The sequence below is a fragment of the Phyllopteryx taeniolatus genome, chromosome 21, assembly GCF_024500385.1.
Source record: "Phyllopteryx taeniolatus isolate TA_2022b chromosome 21, UOR_Ptae_1.2, whole genome shotgun sequence".
NCBI classification, from domain to species: domain Eukaryota; kingdom Metazoa; phylum Chordata; class Actinopteri; order Syngnathiformes; family Syngnathidae; genus Phyllopteryx; species Phyllopteryx taeniolatus.
Window position 1 is genome coordinate 4,257,249 of NC_084522.1, and position 17,543 is coordinate 4,274,791.

General features: G+C 42.5%; 2 protein-coding genes across 3 annotated transcripts; one reads left to right on the forward strand and one right to left on the reverse strand.

The window, feature by feature from the left end:
* Positions 1–31: 31 nt before the first annotated feature.
* On the forward strand, positions 32–12,616 carry LOC133471246 (synaptic vesicle glycoprotein 2A-like). 2 transcript variants are annotated; one of them, XM_061760632.1, is made up of 13 exons: positions 34–620; positions 2,813–3,467; positions 4,417–4,597; positions 4,669–4,820; positions 4,884–5,017; positions 5,096–5,185; positions 5,356–5,463; positions 5,780–5,868; positions 5,961–6,125; positions 6,877–7,010; positions 7,367–7,573; positions 7,826–7,985; positions 8,147–12,616. In XM_061760632.1, the coding sequence occupies exons 2-13, from the start codon at positions 2,855–2,857 to the stop codon at positions 8,328–8,330; spliced, it is 2,217 nt and encodes a 738-aa protein (XP_061616616.1). In that variant the 5' UTR covers positions 34–620; positions 2,813–2,854; the 3' UTR covers positions 8,331–12,616. The 2 variants fall into 2 exon arrangements, with proteins under 2 accessions (XP_061616614.1, XP_061616616.1); XM_061760630.1 differs by having other exon boundaries at positions 32–620; positions 4,669–5,017.
* Positions 12,617–13,376: 760 nt separating this feature from the next.
* Positions 13,377–16,102, reverse strand: LOC133471292 (cathepsin S-like). Its single transcript, XM_061760741.1, has 8 exons — positions 15,981–16,102; positions 15,756–15,886; positions 14,861–14,983; positions 14,387–14,533; positions 14,093–14,317; positions 13,789–13,954; positions 13,618–13,720; positions 13,377–13,547 (listed from the first exon to the last, which is right to left on the reverse strand). Exons 2-8 carry the CDS (start codon positions 15,873–15,875, stop codon positions 13,448–13,450), a joined length of 984 nt encoding a protein of 327 aa, XP_061616725.1. The 5' UTR covers positions 15,876–15,886; positions 15,981–16,102; the 3' UTR covers positions 13,377–13,447.
* Between the last annotated feature and the right edge of the window lie 1,441 nt (positions 16,103–17,543).

Here is a 17,543-nt window from a genome sequence, read left to right on the forward strand (position 1 = left end):
GGTAATTTGTAAATATGTTTTTTTCCTTTGCGTTTTGACCCACTGACATGTAAATTGACTTTTTGATTTTCAACATTACCCCGTCCCCCTGCAACATCACAATTGTATTTTCTACAAATTTCTTCCACGAAATGGCCGACATACCGCGGCTCCGCTTGGGAATTCCGTTCCTGACTGCCACTTAGCGCCACCTGAATTTGAAGTCTGAAAACGTCGGTCTGTCGCTGACCTCCCCGAACGCAGCGGCGAGGTCATCGTTGCAGAAAAGAATTGCGTTGGAACACTCGGAGGCATTCCTTTTTCTCTGCCCCTTACTATATGTCGCAGCCATAGACATGAACACATAAAACAAATCATCTGAGTCATCACGGGATCATTTTCCGTAGATTGGTTGGGAGTCACAGGTATACGACAGATTTACAGTAACGAGGTTTTTTGCGCGTACTTCGTTACTTGGCACAGTTGGTGCGTGTCGGCTTTTGTGGTGGTGATGACTGCGCGTGGGCGTGGGCTCCTCTCAGCATCATCATCATCACCACCACAGCAACAGCCTCCTCCTCCTCCTCCTCAGCAGCAGCAGCACCAGCACCATCCTCATCCTCCGAAGAGCGAGAGGCGCGGTGAGTACTTCATGTACGCGAAAAAAAAACAAAAACGTCACATTTGCAGACATTTACTCGTTTTCCACCCCACACTGCAACAGTCGCGATGGGCGTGTTGGGCTACGCGCAACAATTAACACTCGCGTTGATTCTTTTTTTTTTCCCCCCTTCTTCCGTGTGTGTGTGTGTGTGTGTTGGGCCTGCAAGTCGTGACAAGCTTCCAGCGAGGCGGATTTGCGCGAATTCACCGCAATACATCGCCTCTAATTGGCCATTTGTGTAGCGTTTCTCTGTGCGACGGAGGCCTTTTCCCTTTTCTCCCCCCCCCCCCCCCCCCCATTATGATTGCACCCAAGGCTTCGTTTGCACAATTGCACCTGCGAGACGCCAATGCAAATATGCAGAGCACAATAAGAGCAAGCGCGCGTGCAAATATAGTGACGTTATCCATTCGTTTTTGTTGTTGTTGTTTCTGTTTGGTGTGTTGTACAAATGGAGGCGATGCGATCGGCAATGCTGTTTTTTTTTTTTTTTTCCTTGAATGGAACGCGAGGAAAACTGTGCATTGTGTATTTTCTCTTGTAAATTGTGGCGATTTGGTACCGTTTAGTGTGCTTGAGTGTGTGTACATGTTATAGTCAATAGAAATAATAATTAAAAAACGTATATATATATATGATAATTTACATTTTTGGCCCCTGACTGGGGAAAAACTCATGTTGCCTTCACTGACAGTCTGATTTCACAGTTTTACCTCCCGCGAATGAGTGATCGCTTCAAATGTCCTAATGTCTAATCAATCTATATATCACGTGTTGTATTCAGGGACAGTCTGAAATCTATCTATCTATCTATCAAAGCAAGCTCTAATGAGTTGCAATTGAAACGTGAACCTTCACAAAGATAATAAAGGTTTTTTTTTTTTTTTTTTTTTTTTTTTTTTTTTAAACCACCCCCGCAAACACAACAGAACATGTTGTTTTATGGCGGACACACACACACACACGGAGGACCAATAGGAAAGAAAACAACATCTCTGTGGCCGTTGTGCAAACATGACTGGGTTTCTTTTTAGTGTTTGTGCAAAAAACAAAAAAAAAAACAAAAAAGCAGAGATGATGATGATGTCACACACGATTGGGCAGACTTTGAAGAACAATCCATTTCAGGCCTGGCTAGTTTTTAGCGCCTCGCCCCTGAGACGATGTGGGCACTCGCTCATCTTTTTTTCCATTATTTGAGGCACCTGGGTGGCGCGTGTGTTTTATTCGCCGCTGCGGTGTTAAATCTTGTTGAGAAAAACAAAAACATGTCGTGGGTGAGTGAGTGAGGAACGGAAGGAACGCACTATACAACTTTTCTCATTGGGGTTAATGGAAAGTGAATTCATCTGTTTTGCTTCTAATGGAGTAAGGTTAGCGCTAGGGGTCGGTTTTCGGATTAGGATTGAGATTAGGATTAGATGGGTTAGGCGTTAGGGTTATTTTTCAATTTGCGAGTCTTTACTTGACGTCTGCACTTGACGCATCCATCAACAAAACTGCAGCAAGTGTGAGTCAGCACGGACCGCCTGCGGGGAAAATGCAAACAAATGGATTTTATTTTAATTGACGACTGAGAACTCGAGTGGGCTAACTCCATTTTTGCTCTTTTCAATCAACTTTTATGGCTCCAATAAAATCTGGAGAATGTATCTCTTGGCCATTTCTATGGCGGTCAGTACCGTACTACTTCCGGATTCTGCAAAGTGAATGGTTTTGGACTCGGATCATATTGCTCGCACATGAATCCACAACTGAGGTTTTCTGTTATCAGCTTCACTTTCACAGGTTGGATCGGTGTCATCTAGGTTGCCTGGAAGAAAATAAACAAACCGGGATTAGAAGGGAAAAACCAGTTCAGTGGTCAAAGTCGAAAAACGTCCCTGCAATGTATGAATATTTCATGAAAGACGATAAATGGCATTGACTTGTCCTCGCACGCCGATGCAGAAGCACTTACTTACTTTCTCAGCCTTCTGTCAGTCTCTGAAATCACTTTTCGAAACCTGGTTTCTCGGGCGTGGCCATCGTGGGAGCTGGCCCATTGTTGCGCTGACCAATCAGGAAGTGCGCTTAATGCAATGAAACGGCCTACTACGTGTCAAAATGGGAAGTGAACCTTGATTTAGACCGTTATTCGTCTGAAGGATAATTATGCCTTCTTTGCAGTCTGTGAACTTTTCCCACCAAAGCCAAGCATCCCCCCATAAGATGGAGGACGGCTACCAGAACCGGACAGCCTTCATCAAAGGCGCCAAAGACATCGCCAAAGAAGTTAAGCGGCAGGCGTCCAAGAAGGTTGCCCGCAGCGTCGACCGCGTCAACGACGAGTACAGCCGCCGCTCCTACAGCCGCTTCGAGGAGGACGACGACGACGACTACCCGGCGCAGGACGGCGGCGGCGGGGGCGGCGGCGGCTACTACCGCGGCGACAGCCAGGCGGCCAACGACGACGACGAGGGCGGGCACAGCGACTCCACCGAGGGCCACGACGAGGACGACGAGATCTACGAGGGCGAGTACCAGGGCATCCCCCGGGCCGAGTCGGGCAAGGGCAGCCTGGCCGGCGGGCCCGGCTCGGTCCCGCAGCCGTTCCGAGACGTGGCGGCGTCCGAGGCGGAGAGGCGGAAAGACCAGGAGGAGCTGGCGCAGCAGTACGAGAGCATCCTGCAGGAGTGCGGCCACGGAAAGTTCCAGTGGACGCTCTACTTCGTGCTGGGCTTGGCGCTCATGGCCGACGGCGTGGAGATCTTCGTGGTGGGCTTCGTCCTGCCCAGCGCCGAGAGGGACATGTGTCTGTCGGAGCCCAACAAGAGCATGCTGGGTACGTTTTGTTTGTTCGTCGTCATCACGATGCGCCCTGCTTCAAATCTGCTCATGCGCGGTAAGAAGATGGATGAGTCCATTGCGTGAGGAGGGACACGGACGCAGTCCAAACGATCGTGATAGATTGTTTTCATTTTGGATGTGTTTGGAAGCATGTGAATGTAAGGCAAAAACAGTAACATTTGCGTTAAATTCCCAAAAACGTATTCATCAGTTTATACTCAAAGAACTTTGGGGACCATTGGAAATCTTGCAGAGACCCCATTAATAAACATTCATTTATAATTACAACTGTAAACAATGTTTCCTAACAAAACATCTACTTTTGAAATTCATATATCATCTTTTATTTATTTATTATTGAATTCTTTGAAATGATTTGTGTTAATATTTAGCACCGCGGGTTGGATGAATAAATGATATACAATTGAAAATAACATTTTGAAATCATTTTAAAGTCAGTATTTTAAAATATTTTTAATTTTAATTTTAAATATATTATGACTATTACAGTTTTAATTTAATGTAATTTCGCAGGACTTATAATATGATAACGGAACATTTTTAATTAAAAATATTTGTAATTTTAATTGAATCAGATTCTTTTGTATTTATCAGTTCTTATGAAAATAACATGTATTCTCGAATTTTGTATTCTTTCGGTGATTGTTTTATGCTGGTATTTTCTTTTCGTTTTATCCAATTAACAAAAAATATTACTGCACCAATGCCGTGTTGCGATGTAACATACCAAAGGGGGTGTCCCTAAAATGTCGGTTCCCCTGTCCAGCTGCTTGACTGTGAGTGTCAATCAAAACATTACGATCATAATATCGAATTATGATCATCGTTGTGAGGACATTTGGATGAAAGTGGCTCGTGGAGGTGTACCTAATATTGTGTCCGATGAGTCCAATAAGAGCGTCGTTTGCCGTGTGTGTCCTCAGGTCTGATCGTGTACTTCGGGATGATGGTGGGGGCGTTCCTGTGGGGCGCCATGGCCGACCGGATCGGCCGCCGCCAGTCTCTCCTCATCTCGCTGTCCATCAACAGCATCTTCTCCTTCTTCTCTTCCTTCGTGCAGGGATACAGCACCTTCCTCTTCTGCAGGCTCCTCTCGGGCGTCGGGTAAAATACAAAAATTAAAAAAATGGCAAAATCCCAACAAGAACCTTGGACTGAAATAAAAATTCTCTCAGGATCGGAGGCTCCATTCCCATCGTGTTCTCGTACTACTCGGAGTTCCTGTCGCAGGAGAAGCGAGGCGAGCACCTCAGCTGGCTCTGCATGTTCTGGATGATCGGCGGCATCTACGCCTCGGCCATGGCGTGGGCCATCATCCCCCATTACGGTGAGTCGCAAAATCCCCGCTGGGCGTGCGACCTCTATCGAAGCGTCTCCTCTATTCCGCCAGGGTGGAGTTTCCAAATGGGCTCGGCCTACCAGTTCCACAGCTGGCGCGTCTTCGTGCTGGTGTGCGCCTTCCCCTCGGTGGCCGCCATCGCCGCCCTCAACGCCGTGCCCGAGAGCCCCCGCTTCTACCTGGAGGTCAGTCAGTCGCTGAAAACGCCGCAGCCGTGAACGAGCGAACGAGCGAGAACTCTTGTTGCGTTTGTCCGGGAACAGAACGGCAAACACGACGAAGGCTGGATGATCCTCAAGCAAGTCCACGACACCAACATGCGAGCCAAGGGACACCCGGAAAAAGTCTTCACCGTGAGCGAATCCCGGCCGGTTTTGAGTGCTTCTACTAGTCGTCTCTCTCAGTGCTGGAATGCTATTGATTTTTTTTTTTTTAGTGATTGACATAACAGTAAAAAAAATCAGGGCCAATTGTCATTCTTCACACACGTTCTTCAAGCAATTGTGCCATTTTTCTGTCCAAGGTGACCACCATCAAGACGGTGAAGCAGATGGACGAGCTGGCGGACAGCGGCACCGACACGCCCGTCTGGCAGCGCTACCGCCTCAAGATCACGAGCCTCTCCCGACAGGTGGGGTGGAAATCCAAATACGGTGAACGCCCCCTTTATCGCAGGACGCACGTTCCAGACTCAACTACAATTGTTGAAAATCTGCAATATAGAGAGACCATATCAAAGAAAATACCTGAAATGACCTTCAAGTTAGGGGCTACGGCGCCACCCGTTGCCCTGGCATGCATTTTACACCATGTAAATGTGTTCTCATATGGATTTAGTTTTTGTGTGGACAGCCCTGATCCGAGTTTCTTAAATAATCCGCCCATTTTCCACACCGCTTATCCTCACTAGGGAGTTTCTTGAATAGTATTTATTGTAATCACTGCAGATCCGGAATAACGTTCTGGCCTGCTTCAGCCCGGAATACAAGCGGACCACTTTCATGCTCATGGCTGTTTGGTTCACCATGTCGTTCAGGTAAACAGTCATCAATATGCTCAAACGCTCATGTTGCTTTCCGCAAGGTTTTCCCACCGTGAGCGTCCTTTTTTTTTTTTTTTTTTGGGCAGCTACTACGGCCTGACTGTTTGGTTCCCGGACATGATCAAGTACATCCAGAAGCAGGAGTACGAGTCGCACACCAAGACCTACAGCAAGGAACGCGTGGAGCACGTCACTTTCAACTTCACGCTGGAGAACCAGGTGCACCGTCAAGGCTACTACTTCAACGACAAGTGAGTGGCTTTTTACGCAGTGGTATACAAATTCTACAACACCCCTGTTCAACAAAATGAAGCCAAAATAAATCATTTCAAGGATCGTGTTTTGGGGCCTCAGCTGAAACTGAGGCCTGAGTAAAGGTGGAAGGAGTTGTGGGCAATTCCAAATCGGCGTCAGTGTTAGCGGGAAAAGCCTGCTAGAACAGCCAAACTTTATTTGTGCTTAATCGGAGGCACTTTGAAAGATGGCGAGTGTTTGCGGACTCCCATTTAACATATTTAATTGTGATTGGTCAATTCTGATACAGCCACGCCCCCCCACCCCCCCCAGTTATAAGAGGGTGTGCGCACTTGTGCAATCACATTAGTTCAGTTGTTTATTTTTTTTACTTCTCCCCTTGATTTTTTTTCTCAATTGAGTCGTACAGGTTACATAGATCAATTAATGGTGGAAAAGATGGAAATCCTTTATATATCAGAAAAACCTGGCATTTGAACAGGGGTGTGTAGACTTCTTATGCCACTGTTTTGACCTCCTCCTTTCACATTTCTCAACCAATTCCCGATTTCTACAAAAAAATACATTCTCTAGTTGGTTTCGTACGTTTTTTTTTGTCGGTGCGCCCGTCCCCACATGTGTGGAATCCACTTTCTAAAATGGATGTGACATCATCATTTATTGCACATGATTTGAAGTTATGGCTCGCGCAGCCCAGTTTGACAACCACTGCTTTCAGAAACGGCCCCGTTGTCCCCCCCCCCGCAGGTTCCTCAGCATGAAGATGAAGTCGATGGTGTTCGAGGACTCGGTGTTCGAGGAGTGCTACTTCGAGGACATCACGTCCACGCACACCGTCTTCCGCAACTGCACCTTCATCGCTAGCTTGTTTTACAACACAGGTACGAGTGACACGCAAACACGCCGTCGGAGCCTGACGTAACCTCCGTAGCCACGGCGACGTGTGTCCTCGGTAACCCCGGGCGACGGTGTTGCCGAAATTGCTACCGTGGCAACATCCACAAAGCCGGCTGTCTCGATTGTGTAACTAATTCGCCAAGGGATTAGCATGAATCAATCAAATGGAAAATAATAGCTTGGGTAATAATCCATAATTAAGATTAACCACTGTGAAAATAAAAGCCTTCTCTCTAATAAACACCTTACTTGTAATTTTGGGGGCAAAATTTGATAAAAGTCCATTTACATTATATTATCACATATACATGGTCATCGAAACCTGTATCTGTGGGCTCAGACTTGTTCAAGTACAGGTTTGTGGACTCCAAGTTGGTGAACAGCACGTTCCTGCACAACAAGGAGGGCTGCATGCTGGACTTCAGCGACGACTTCAACAACGCCTACATGATCTACTTCGTCAACTTCCTGGGAACGCTGGCCGTGTTGCCCGGCAACATCGTGTCCGCTCTGCTCATGGACAAAATCGGCCGTTTGAGAATGCTGGGTAGGCGCCGTGTTGTCTAGAGTGACTCCCGGTTAAAGTTCACTGTCAAACTGACACATAAAGATGATTAAACATTGTCTATCTTGACACCAAAATATTCAACCAAACCATAATTGCATCGAGCAAAAGTCCACTAGCTTCATGCTAACATATCATGTAAAACACCGCAGAGAGGCTAACAAAATTATCATCGATGTCACTGTAATTAGAAACCGTCAAACAATTGCTACTTTATGCTTTTGGTGCACGCAGCGGGGTCCAGCGTCATCTCGTGCGTCAGCTGCTTCTTCCTGATGTTCGGCAACAGCGAGTCGGGCATGATCGCCCTCCTGTGTCTCTTCGGCGGCATCAGTATCGCTTCCTGGAACGCCCTGGACGTCATCACCGTGGAGCTCTACCCGTCTGATAAAAGGTAACGTTTCCTTCTCAAATAATGGTCAACAATGTCATTTTGACACAATGTTTTATGGTATTGATATGACATAGTAGACTAGAATAACAGTATCATAACATACTGATTAATTTTGTGGCTTTGGCTGTTTGACATGTATATGTGTTTGGTGTTGCGTTCAGGACCACAGCCTTCGGCTTCCTGAACGCCCTGTGCAAGCTCGCAGCCGTGCTGGGCATCAGCATCTTCCAGTCTTTCGTGGGCATCACCAAGGCCGTGCCCATCCTGTTTGCCGCCGGCGCACTGGCCGCAGGTAGCTTCCTCGCCACAAAGTTGCCCGAAACTCGAGGCCAGGTGCTGCAGTAGTAACCCGTAGCACCAGCGGGGTGGGGGCGGCGCCTGGCTAGCCGGGCGGTGCAGGGCAGAGTCCGAGCGCCGTCTGTTACAGACTACATCGCCATTTTTTGGGGAAGTCCCAGAATCCTCCGCAATGTGGATGATATCATCTTCTTTGGGGGGATGCGTAATGACCTTTGGGGACTCCCATTTGTTTTATGGTGCAGGCGATTCTGTTGCATGTGTGTGTGTGTGTGTGTGTGTGTGCGTGTGTGTGTGTGGGTGTGGGGGGGGGGGGGTCGAAACTTGTGTCATTCCATGACTTTTTCTTAACTCAAAATACAGCCGATTGGTTCTGAAGAGCAGAATGTACAGAGGGTAGGCAGAGTTTACATCATTAAACATCAACTCACAAGTTCAGGAGAGTGCTTTCATTTATCATTTTAGAGCACCAGTGGATTTGCACAAAATGGTTGCTTCGATCCAAAACGGCTGACTTCCACTTCAATTTCAGACATGCGTCGTTGCAACTTTGTTGTGTGTCCTGTCGTGATAGAAGTGTCCGCCGAATTTTGTGTCGATCGGTGTAACTGGAGTTGGGAGCTAATTTTTTCTAACCTTCCAGGAGGTACTAATGACTCAATTTTGGGGTGCAGCATTCGGGATACAAGCACCTTTTGATGGCCTCAGCATACCTTAAAAAAAATGACATTTTCGCAAGCATCTTGGTGAAAAGTTGCGATTAAAGGGTTCGCAATACGGCCCCACTAAAATTACTCAGTAGCTCCCCCTGGCAACTTCCTGTTCAATTGCAGACGTGGGTCCTTTTTCATGCATCCTGTCATAATAGACATGTCTGCCAGATTTCATGTACATCGATGAAACTAGTATCGGGGGCTACATTTTTCCGAACTGTTTGCGTATTATAGTGGTTCCCCCCTAAAATCACTCACTACCAACCCCTAGAAAATTAGAATACATTTGTCCCCGACAACAGTTTTACCGATCGACACGGAATTTGGCAAACTTGTCCATGGTAACAGGACGCATGAAAAAATGTGAGGCACCCATGACAGAAATTCAACAAGTCAGCCATTTTGATTTGAGGCAGCCATTTTTTTTTGGGGACAAAATCCAGGGCTGGAAATTTTGTGAACTCCTCCGAGGGAATCCCCAACTGAATGTCCTCACCTCTGTTTCGCTTATTTCTCATATATGATACTCATAAGCACAAAAAAAGACCCTAAAAAATATTGCTGCATGAGAATGACTGATTACATAAATGATAATAAGGCTCAATATGTGACAAAAAAAATTCACTAAAACTAAGAAAATGAACATTATTGTTTCCCCAAAAGTTAACATCCAGTTTGTATGCAGACAATCAACGAATGAAGATTTAATTTTACATGCATCCTTGTAGCTACGCTCTTATTTGTTTCGCCTTGCCTAAACATCAGTTAGCCTAGCTTAGCTTAGTTGAGCATAAACAGTAGGAAAATAGCTAGCTTGCATAATTGTTTTAAAATCCAAAAAACATCACGTTATATCTATATTTGAAGTTATTAAACATTTTTCATTTAAATCGCTTTTTTAACTGCTAAGTTCAAATAAATAACCAGTTTTGTTCACATTTGAGAGACACTTTACACAAAAGTCTGTTTACATTGTTGAACTGCAGCTTAGCAGTTAGCCTAGCATTAAAATAAAATCAATATCTGTGGACAATAGCTAGGTTTAAATGAAAGAAAACAAAAGACAACTTACATGTGCTTACATTTTCAAAAGATGTGAGAAAATAACTGTCATTGAACCCACCATGGAAATTTCAACATATTTGACGACTGACATTTCCTGTTTTGGGTTTTTATGCTAAGCTAACAACTCAAATGAGAGTACCTCCCCCCCAAAAAACACTGTAATGTGACCAGTTTTGTCTACGTTTGAGAGCCAGTTTGCACAAAAGTAAGTGTGTTTACTTTACTAATGTACAACTTAGCAGGTAGCTTAGCATAAACGTTAAGTAAATATTGGTGGAAAACAATGACCTTTAAGTTTAAAAAAAAAAGTTTCCTATTTTGTTTTGGTTTTAATGCTAAGCTAAGCTAACAACTCAAATCAGAGCATTTCCACCCCTCAAAAACCAATATTGTCCACGTTTGAGAGAAACAAGTGTGTTAGTGTTAAAAAAAAAATAGATCCGCCGCATATTTTTCGACTATCCTAGAGAAGGAGGGGGAACACCACCTCACATATATCCAGTGTTGCATTGAACATAATAAACCTGGGTGCTCTTTTTGCGAGTACATTTTTTTTCCCAATGACTTTGGAAGCAAACAAAAAAAGAGGTTGAAAAAAAAAAAAAGGACGACTCAATCCGCCGAGCGATCGTGACGCATGTTCGTGTTGTGTTGTCTGACATTTTTGGACGTCCTTTGTGTGCCGGCCGTTTGTGTCTTTAAAAACGCAAAAAGTAGCGTTTTTAGCGTTTTTGTTATTTTTTATTGTCCGATACGCCAACAGTGACTACGTCGGTATGTTGCTTGCAGTGATTGTTCTTGATCAAAGTGGGGTTTTTACATTGGTGTTCAGAAAGTGGTGGCTGTGCTCCTTGTTTGACCCGGTTTATTTATTTATTTTTGCTGTTTTTAAAAAAAAATTAAAATATGATTTAAATATATTTTTTAAATATTGAAAATATATGTATTATATATATATAAATATATTTGACAAATATTTTAAATGTTTTAAAATAAATATATATTGCAAATGTATTTAAAATGTATTTATAATATGTTTTCAATACATACAGTAAATATAGTCCCAAATGTTTAAAAGGCATTTTAAATATATACAAATATGTCAGGGATATTTTAAATATTTCTCGAATATATGTACAATTCCTAAAAATATTTAAAATGTGTTTTAAATATATGACTACATTTTACAAATATTTAAAATGTGTTTTAAATACATATAGTTATAATATATTCAAAATGTGTTTTTGATTGATACATTTATTTTAGAAATATTTCAAATGTTTTCAATGAAAATTCATTTGAAATATTTGGATATATTTAAAACCATTTAAATATAATTTAATATTTGTCTCGCTATATATGTATATCTAAAATATATGTATACATTCAAAAGATATTTTGAATATTTTAAAAATATAGTTTAACGTATTGAAAACGTTTTGATCATATTACAGTTTATATATTTACAATGTGTTTTCATATATATATTTTTCAGATATTTCAAATGTGTTTTAAATGGGAGATTCTTTTGTGTTGAATATATACATTCAAAATATGTTTTGAATGTGTTTGTTTTAGAAATATTTTAAATATCTCTATACCATATACATATATTTAAGATATTTGTATATATTTAAAATGCTTTCAATATATTTAAATATTTCCCCCTGAACATATTTAAAATATATTCATATTAAATATTTTCAATATTTCTCAAATATAGTTATACATTTTGAATGTACTTTAAATATATATACATATTTCAAATATATGTAAATATGTTTAAGATATATATCTATACATACAAATTGTCAAAAAGGATGCTAATGTCGTAGCTATGTGAGAAGGAATGGCAATAAATGTGCATGGATGATGGAAGTACGCAGCTTGTCCAGGTCGGCCATCTTAGATTGGGGCAAAGAGAAGCCTTTCCTGCTCAAATTGAGTGCCCTCAAAAGGTTCGATTATTTAATGTTACAAAGTGTAGAGTTATAAAAATATACATGCACTACATATATTGTCTATGTAAGGCCTTATTAAATGGATCCCTATAGTTGAAATGAAACCTGTCTTTTGGTTTCCTGAAGACAAAAAATGATTGGATTACTTTTTATTTTCCCTCCTTAATGGACACAAGGACATTCCTGATGCCAGAAAATGACAAAAAAAGCTGCAAGAATGCATTACAGTTCGATGGTTGTTTTGAGTTTGCCTTGTTTATATGAACAGAAACTACTCAAATTGTGAGTTAAAGTCCAAGAATCAATGTATCGTGTAAAAAAAATTAAAAAAAAAAATTAAAAAAAAATTGATGTTTGTATGTGCAAATATGGAATTTGTGGAACATTCAGGAAAATTATTTGGGAAAAAATCTGTACAAATGTTTTACGGCGTGTTGTCTTTGTTTTGTAAAAATGACAAACTGCTTCTTCTTGGTGACTTCAGTATTTGAATATATTGGTGATGCTGACATGAAAAAAATGTGATGTCATTCTTTTGTGAGAGTTGTTCCGTCAGAAGACATTCACCCGGCAAATAAAACTCGGACAAAAGGAAGTGTGTGGTGGGTTAATATACAAAACCAAAGTTTAACTTAAAAAGTTTAGAGAAAATAATTGGGAACAAAAGATCAAAATACATTTACCCTATTCATAAAAATTACCTTAAAAGTCCCATATTTCAGCTATTTAGATCATGTGACTCTCTAACATGGACCTTGTATAAGTGTCTCAATTCAATTAAAAAAATAAAATAAAAATTCATCCAGAAAAGGCCATTCTGACAGCTACTTCTGTTTGACCCAGTTTTGCATCCACTTTGTCCATATTTGGCCAAGACCTCCCTTGTCCTCTGATTGGTCACCACCGTGTAGAAGATATGTTGACAGCACTGGCTCAGGGCACAGAGGTAGGCGGAGATCTTTGCTAGTGACAGATAAGCTCGAGAAATGCAAATGACAGAAATTCAAGCTTGTCGGTAGAAAAACATCCGGGACAATTTTAGTTCATATTTCACTTTTGAGGCACCTTAGAGCTGATATTACATCAAGTAGTAGAAAAAGTTTGTTTGGTAAAATGGCACATTTAAGTGTACAAGGTTGTTAAAATTTTTATTTATTTTAAAAAGGAGCAATGTAAGTTACCTTAAAGTGTATATATTTATTAAAAAATAAATTAAAAAAATGCATTTTTTATTCAAGTTATCGTACTTGGGAGGGTTAACCAAAAATCCAGCCCCAGACATTAATCCCCCCCCAAGAAAGTAGCCATCTAATGGGAAAATGAGACCAAAACTGAAGAAAAATGAAATAACCACATTTAATATAGTTCAAACATCCTTTATTACGCTTCAGATGAACCGCTGTGTACATGCGGCACGTGAAGTCGTTCACATGATCGGGAAGCAGGCGTGGCGAGCGATGCCGCACTGGTTGAGTCTGTTGCGAGCCATCTTGACGTAGCCTTGGTCACCGAATTTTACACCCCAGCTACCATACAGTTGGGAGAAAACTGATTTAGCAGCCTTGAAAAAAAAAAAATAAATAAAATACAGCAGACCTGTTTTTGACCAGCCAGTAGTCACTTCCTTCTTCTGTGCCATAGCCCACAGCCAGCACGCCGTGGTTGACTTTCTGGGTACACGCCATGTCCTCGTACACTCCTAAACAGCCCCCCCCCCCAAAAAAAATAAAGGCGCGTGTGGAAAACGTTCACATACAGCACATTTACCGTGGCGGTAGAAGTGGAATTTTGAGTGAGAAGCATCAACGGCCACCGAGATGGGGCCGACGTTGGCGAGGGCGATCTTGAGGGCGTCTTCGTCACCCTTGGGAACGAACGAGTAACCCGAGCAGTTGGCGGCACGATCCTGAGGCTTGTACTCGCACTTGCCACGCTGACGACCGACCCGAAAAAAAAATACATTTCAGTTTTGTAAAACTGGACAAAGAAAATGAATTTTATGGATAAATGGTTGACAATATGAAATGAGCGCCAATATTGATCAGCGACACCGGTGGCGGTACATTCTCACCTTGGCCTTGTAAGGGTAGGCCCGATCCGAGTCGATGCCGCCATTCTTGACGACGTAGCGGAAGGCGTTGGTCATGAAGCCGCCGTGGCAGCCGTGGTTGCCGAAGTCCAGAGAGCAGTCCACCAGGTTCTGGGGGCTCAGCGATGTCAGCTTGCCCGTTCTCTTCTTCAGCTGGCCCTCCAGAGCCCCCACCGCGCTGAAGGCCCAGCAGGACCCGCAAGAACCCTGCCGGGAAGTTGACGTTATGCGGTTGCCGGCCGTACGCGCTCTGGTTACGAGTCGGAGTTGTCGCACCTGCATTTTCACCTCAGTCACCAGGCCGGCCTTCCTCCAATCCAGAGACTGCGGCGTGCTTCGCTCCCAGTTGAAGTTCAACTGGATCCTCTCCAGGTCCGAGGGCACCACGGTACCGGCGAGCATGCCGCTCACCTCCTCGTCCGTCTGGAGACAAAACAGTGTAACTGCATGCTGAGACCATGCTGCACCACGCACATACAGCCACCCACTTTATGAAAAAGGGTTCTAAATTGCCCAACACAAGTTATAAAAATATCACCTGAAGAAATATTTGAAAACCGTTCCAAATAAACTTATTTAACACCACCTGAACTGTCCTTAAAATGTACTGTAGTGGATTAAACAAGTCGAAACTGTATACAGAGTGTGCACATTTAATTGAGTGATTCTTTCAAGTACCACTAGAGGGAGCCCACACACACCACACATTTACCACCTTTTGAGGATCACCAATCCAACGAGTCTCATTACCAGGTCTCCCAGGTGGTTCATGGCCAGCTCGTAGGTGTGCAGGCCCAGCGTGGTCTCCAGGTTGTGGACGTTGATCATCTGCAAGTTCTCTTCCCAGATCCGCCTGCGACCGGACTCTTCCACCTTGATTTAAAAAAAAAAAACAGGCATGCTCCGTTTCAAAGTTAAGAGGTCCTAAAATCAAGGGTGGGCAAATTATGGTCACTTTTTTTTTTTTTTTTTTTTAAATAGTTTTAATTATTTAAAACCCTTAAAATTTGTATCACATTCAATCTTTATTATATACAGTACTTTATTACAGCTGTGGCAGGTTTTAAGTGCTCTAGAAAGAAAGTTGCTTAATTGAAAATGCATGTTATTCATTTGCCTCATTAAATGGTTTAATTGAACTATACATTTTAAAAAACTTTTTTCTCTCTCTCTCCATAGTTCACACTTAAAACATGGATTTTACCAAAATAAATTTTACATGATTTTACCTTCCATTTTTATTCAATTATCCCATAAGATAATGCATTTGACAAATAATAAAAGTCAATCACAATACCCATTTTATTAAGTGGTTAATGACAAGTTACACAAAACAAAATTATAGTACCATTACAGAAAGTTAGTCTAGTAACTTCCTACAAAAATGTACATTTATACATCTATCATTGCCAGCGACGTATAGTGACAGCGGTCCAATTAGCTTAAACTCAACAGGCCTATGTCACACTAATGGGATTTTTTTTAATTATTATTATTATTTTTTTTTAAATGCCAGCATTCAAATTTTTGGGGCCATTTTCATTTGTCGGTGTGCCATGAGATTTTTCAAGAAAAAAAAAAAAATATAATAATAATAATAAAGTGCCTTTGCACAAACACTGCCGTAAAGACGTCACCTTCTTACCTGATGAGAGTAAACTTTTTTGTGAGCCTGCTTCCACAGCTCCCAGTGTCCATCCAAAGCCGGGCTGATGTCGGCCTCTGCTAATCCCCACAGGATGGCGAAGAGCAAGCTCCGAAACATGGCTGCTGGATCTGCACAATCATTTCAAATAAATAATGACAAATGAAAACTGAATCGCTCAGATGTGCTGACACAAACATGTTGAGACTGAAGCGCTAAACCCACCTGACGAGCAGGTGATGAGCAGACGTGCACGTCACATGCAAAGACTCCTTTTTATCCAATTGACTGCGAGCGCACCTGCAGACGATCATGCATTCTGATGACGTCATCGCCGCAGGTTGCGTTTGATTGCCCTGCCCTGAAATAAAAAAAATAGAAGCAACAGCTCAATAGGTGCAATTGAAACAACTGAGCAATGAGTGGCGACAGAGAGCCAAGAATGCGATTGAGCCACATTCGAAAAACAAAATGTTTTTTTTTTTTTTTTTTTTTTTAAGAGGGATTTTAAAAGGAAGAGCAGGCTAAAAATGTATTCATATTACAAAATATCAATCACCCGCATCAGTTCAAAAGAGGTTGGTTTGGTGGAACCTTTTTTTTTGTAATGATGTTTTCTAATTGTGTCCACAGGAGGGCGCACTGACGACCACTTATCACTTAAATGACATTCTGAAATTGGCTGCTCCTCAGGATTTGACACCTGATATTGATGAATTGGTGAAGGCTAACAGATGCCAAGTTGAAGGAGAAATGTAAGACTACTTCATACGCACTGTGACGAATACAGTACCTTGAAGTAGAAATATTTTAAGACGCTGAATATTGCAAAATATAATTCAACAGTTCAAAATAGGTTGGTTTGGTGGAACCCTTTTATTATTTTTTTTTTTTTTTCATGCACTACAGCAACATTTGCAACAAGATAATAATCCTGGAAAGGTGAATCTTTTCCCAAAGTGCTTGTCTTTATTTGCATCAAAACAATGAGGAAAATGTTTAATAGTTGTTATCTATGATTTTTTTTAACCACAAATATTGTGGTCTGGCCCACTTGGGAGCAAATTGGGGTGAATGTGGCCTGCGAACTAAAATCAGTTTGACACCCGTGATAGAGTAAGCAAGATATGTTTTGACCAACTTTTGTTTTGAAGTGTACATTTGTGAGTGTGTGATGAAGAAAAGGGCCAATAAAGTGTTACCTTTACTGTCACCTGGGAAAAAGCAGCTTCCCAAGCAAATAAACGCACTTCGGGAGATCTTGGGGGTGGCTTCGGCGGCCACGGGAGCAGCGACCGCGGCCCTCGGCCCTCGGCCTCAGCTCCCAGCCTCGCCGGCTCCCCCTGCAACAAAAGAGCAGACGGTGATTGGGCCCCGGCTCTTTTGTCTGCGTCGGCATGGGGCCGCGGTTAAAATGGTTCAAGTCACCCGGCCGGGGGGGTTGCCGTCGCAGACCCTCCCCTCTTGACAGCTCCTCTGCCTTCGTGCCCCGACCGCTGAGGTGTCACGAGAACGAAAGCAAATATTAGAAAAACGGCTTCCGGTGTGGATGTTGGTCACCTCCGAGGTGTCGATCGACATGTTTGGATGTGTTGCGTTCTGCTTTTGTCGCCGTGTGCCATTCGACACACTTTGGACACGTTTAAAACTCATTCAATGCCAGTCGTCCATGTTTAGGTGGATATTTGAATTCAACAGCCGTCAATGGCAGTGAATGAGTTTAACTGTGCTAAAATAAACTAAGCCATCCAGCCATACAGCTCTATATAAATCCATTGATAACACTAA

What these genes read in the sequence shown, in the direction of transcription:
- LOC133471246 (XM_061760630.1), top strand. Translation starts at nt 2,855, where the DNA reads ATGGAGGACGGCTACCAGAACCGGACAGCCTTCATCAAAGGCGCCAAA. An exon ending in ACCCGGAAAAAGTCTTCACC is followed by an intron (nt 5,186 to 5,355) that starts GTGAGCGAATCC and finishes TTTCTGTCCAAG; the next exon opens with GTGACCACCATCAAGACGGT. An exon ending in CTCTACCCGTCTGATAAAAG is followed by an intron (nt 7,986 to 8,146) that starts GTAACGTTTCCT and finishes TGTTGCGTTCAG; the next exon opens with GACCACAGCCTTCGGCTTCC.
- LOC133471292 (XM_061760741.1), bottom strand. Translation starts at nt 15,875, where the DNA reads ATGTTTCGGAGCTTGCTCTTCGCCATCCTGTGGGGATTAGCAGAGGCC. An exon ending in AAAAAGTTTACTCTCATCAG is followed by an intron (nt 14,984 to 15,755) that starts GTAAGAAGGTGA and finishes TTTTAAATCAAG; the next exon opens with GTGGAAGAGTCCGGTCGCAG. An exon ending in CCTACCCTTACAAGGCCAAG is followed by an intron (nt 13,955 to 14,092) that starts GTGAGAATGTAC and finishes GTCGGTCGTCAG; the next exon opens with CGTGGCAAGTGCGAGTACAA.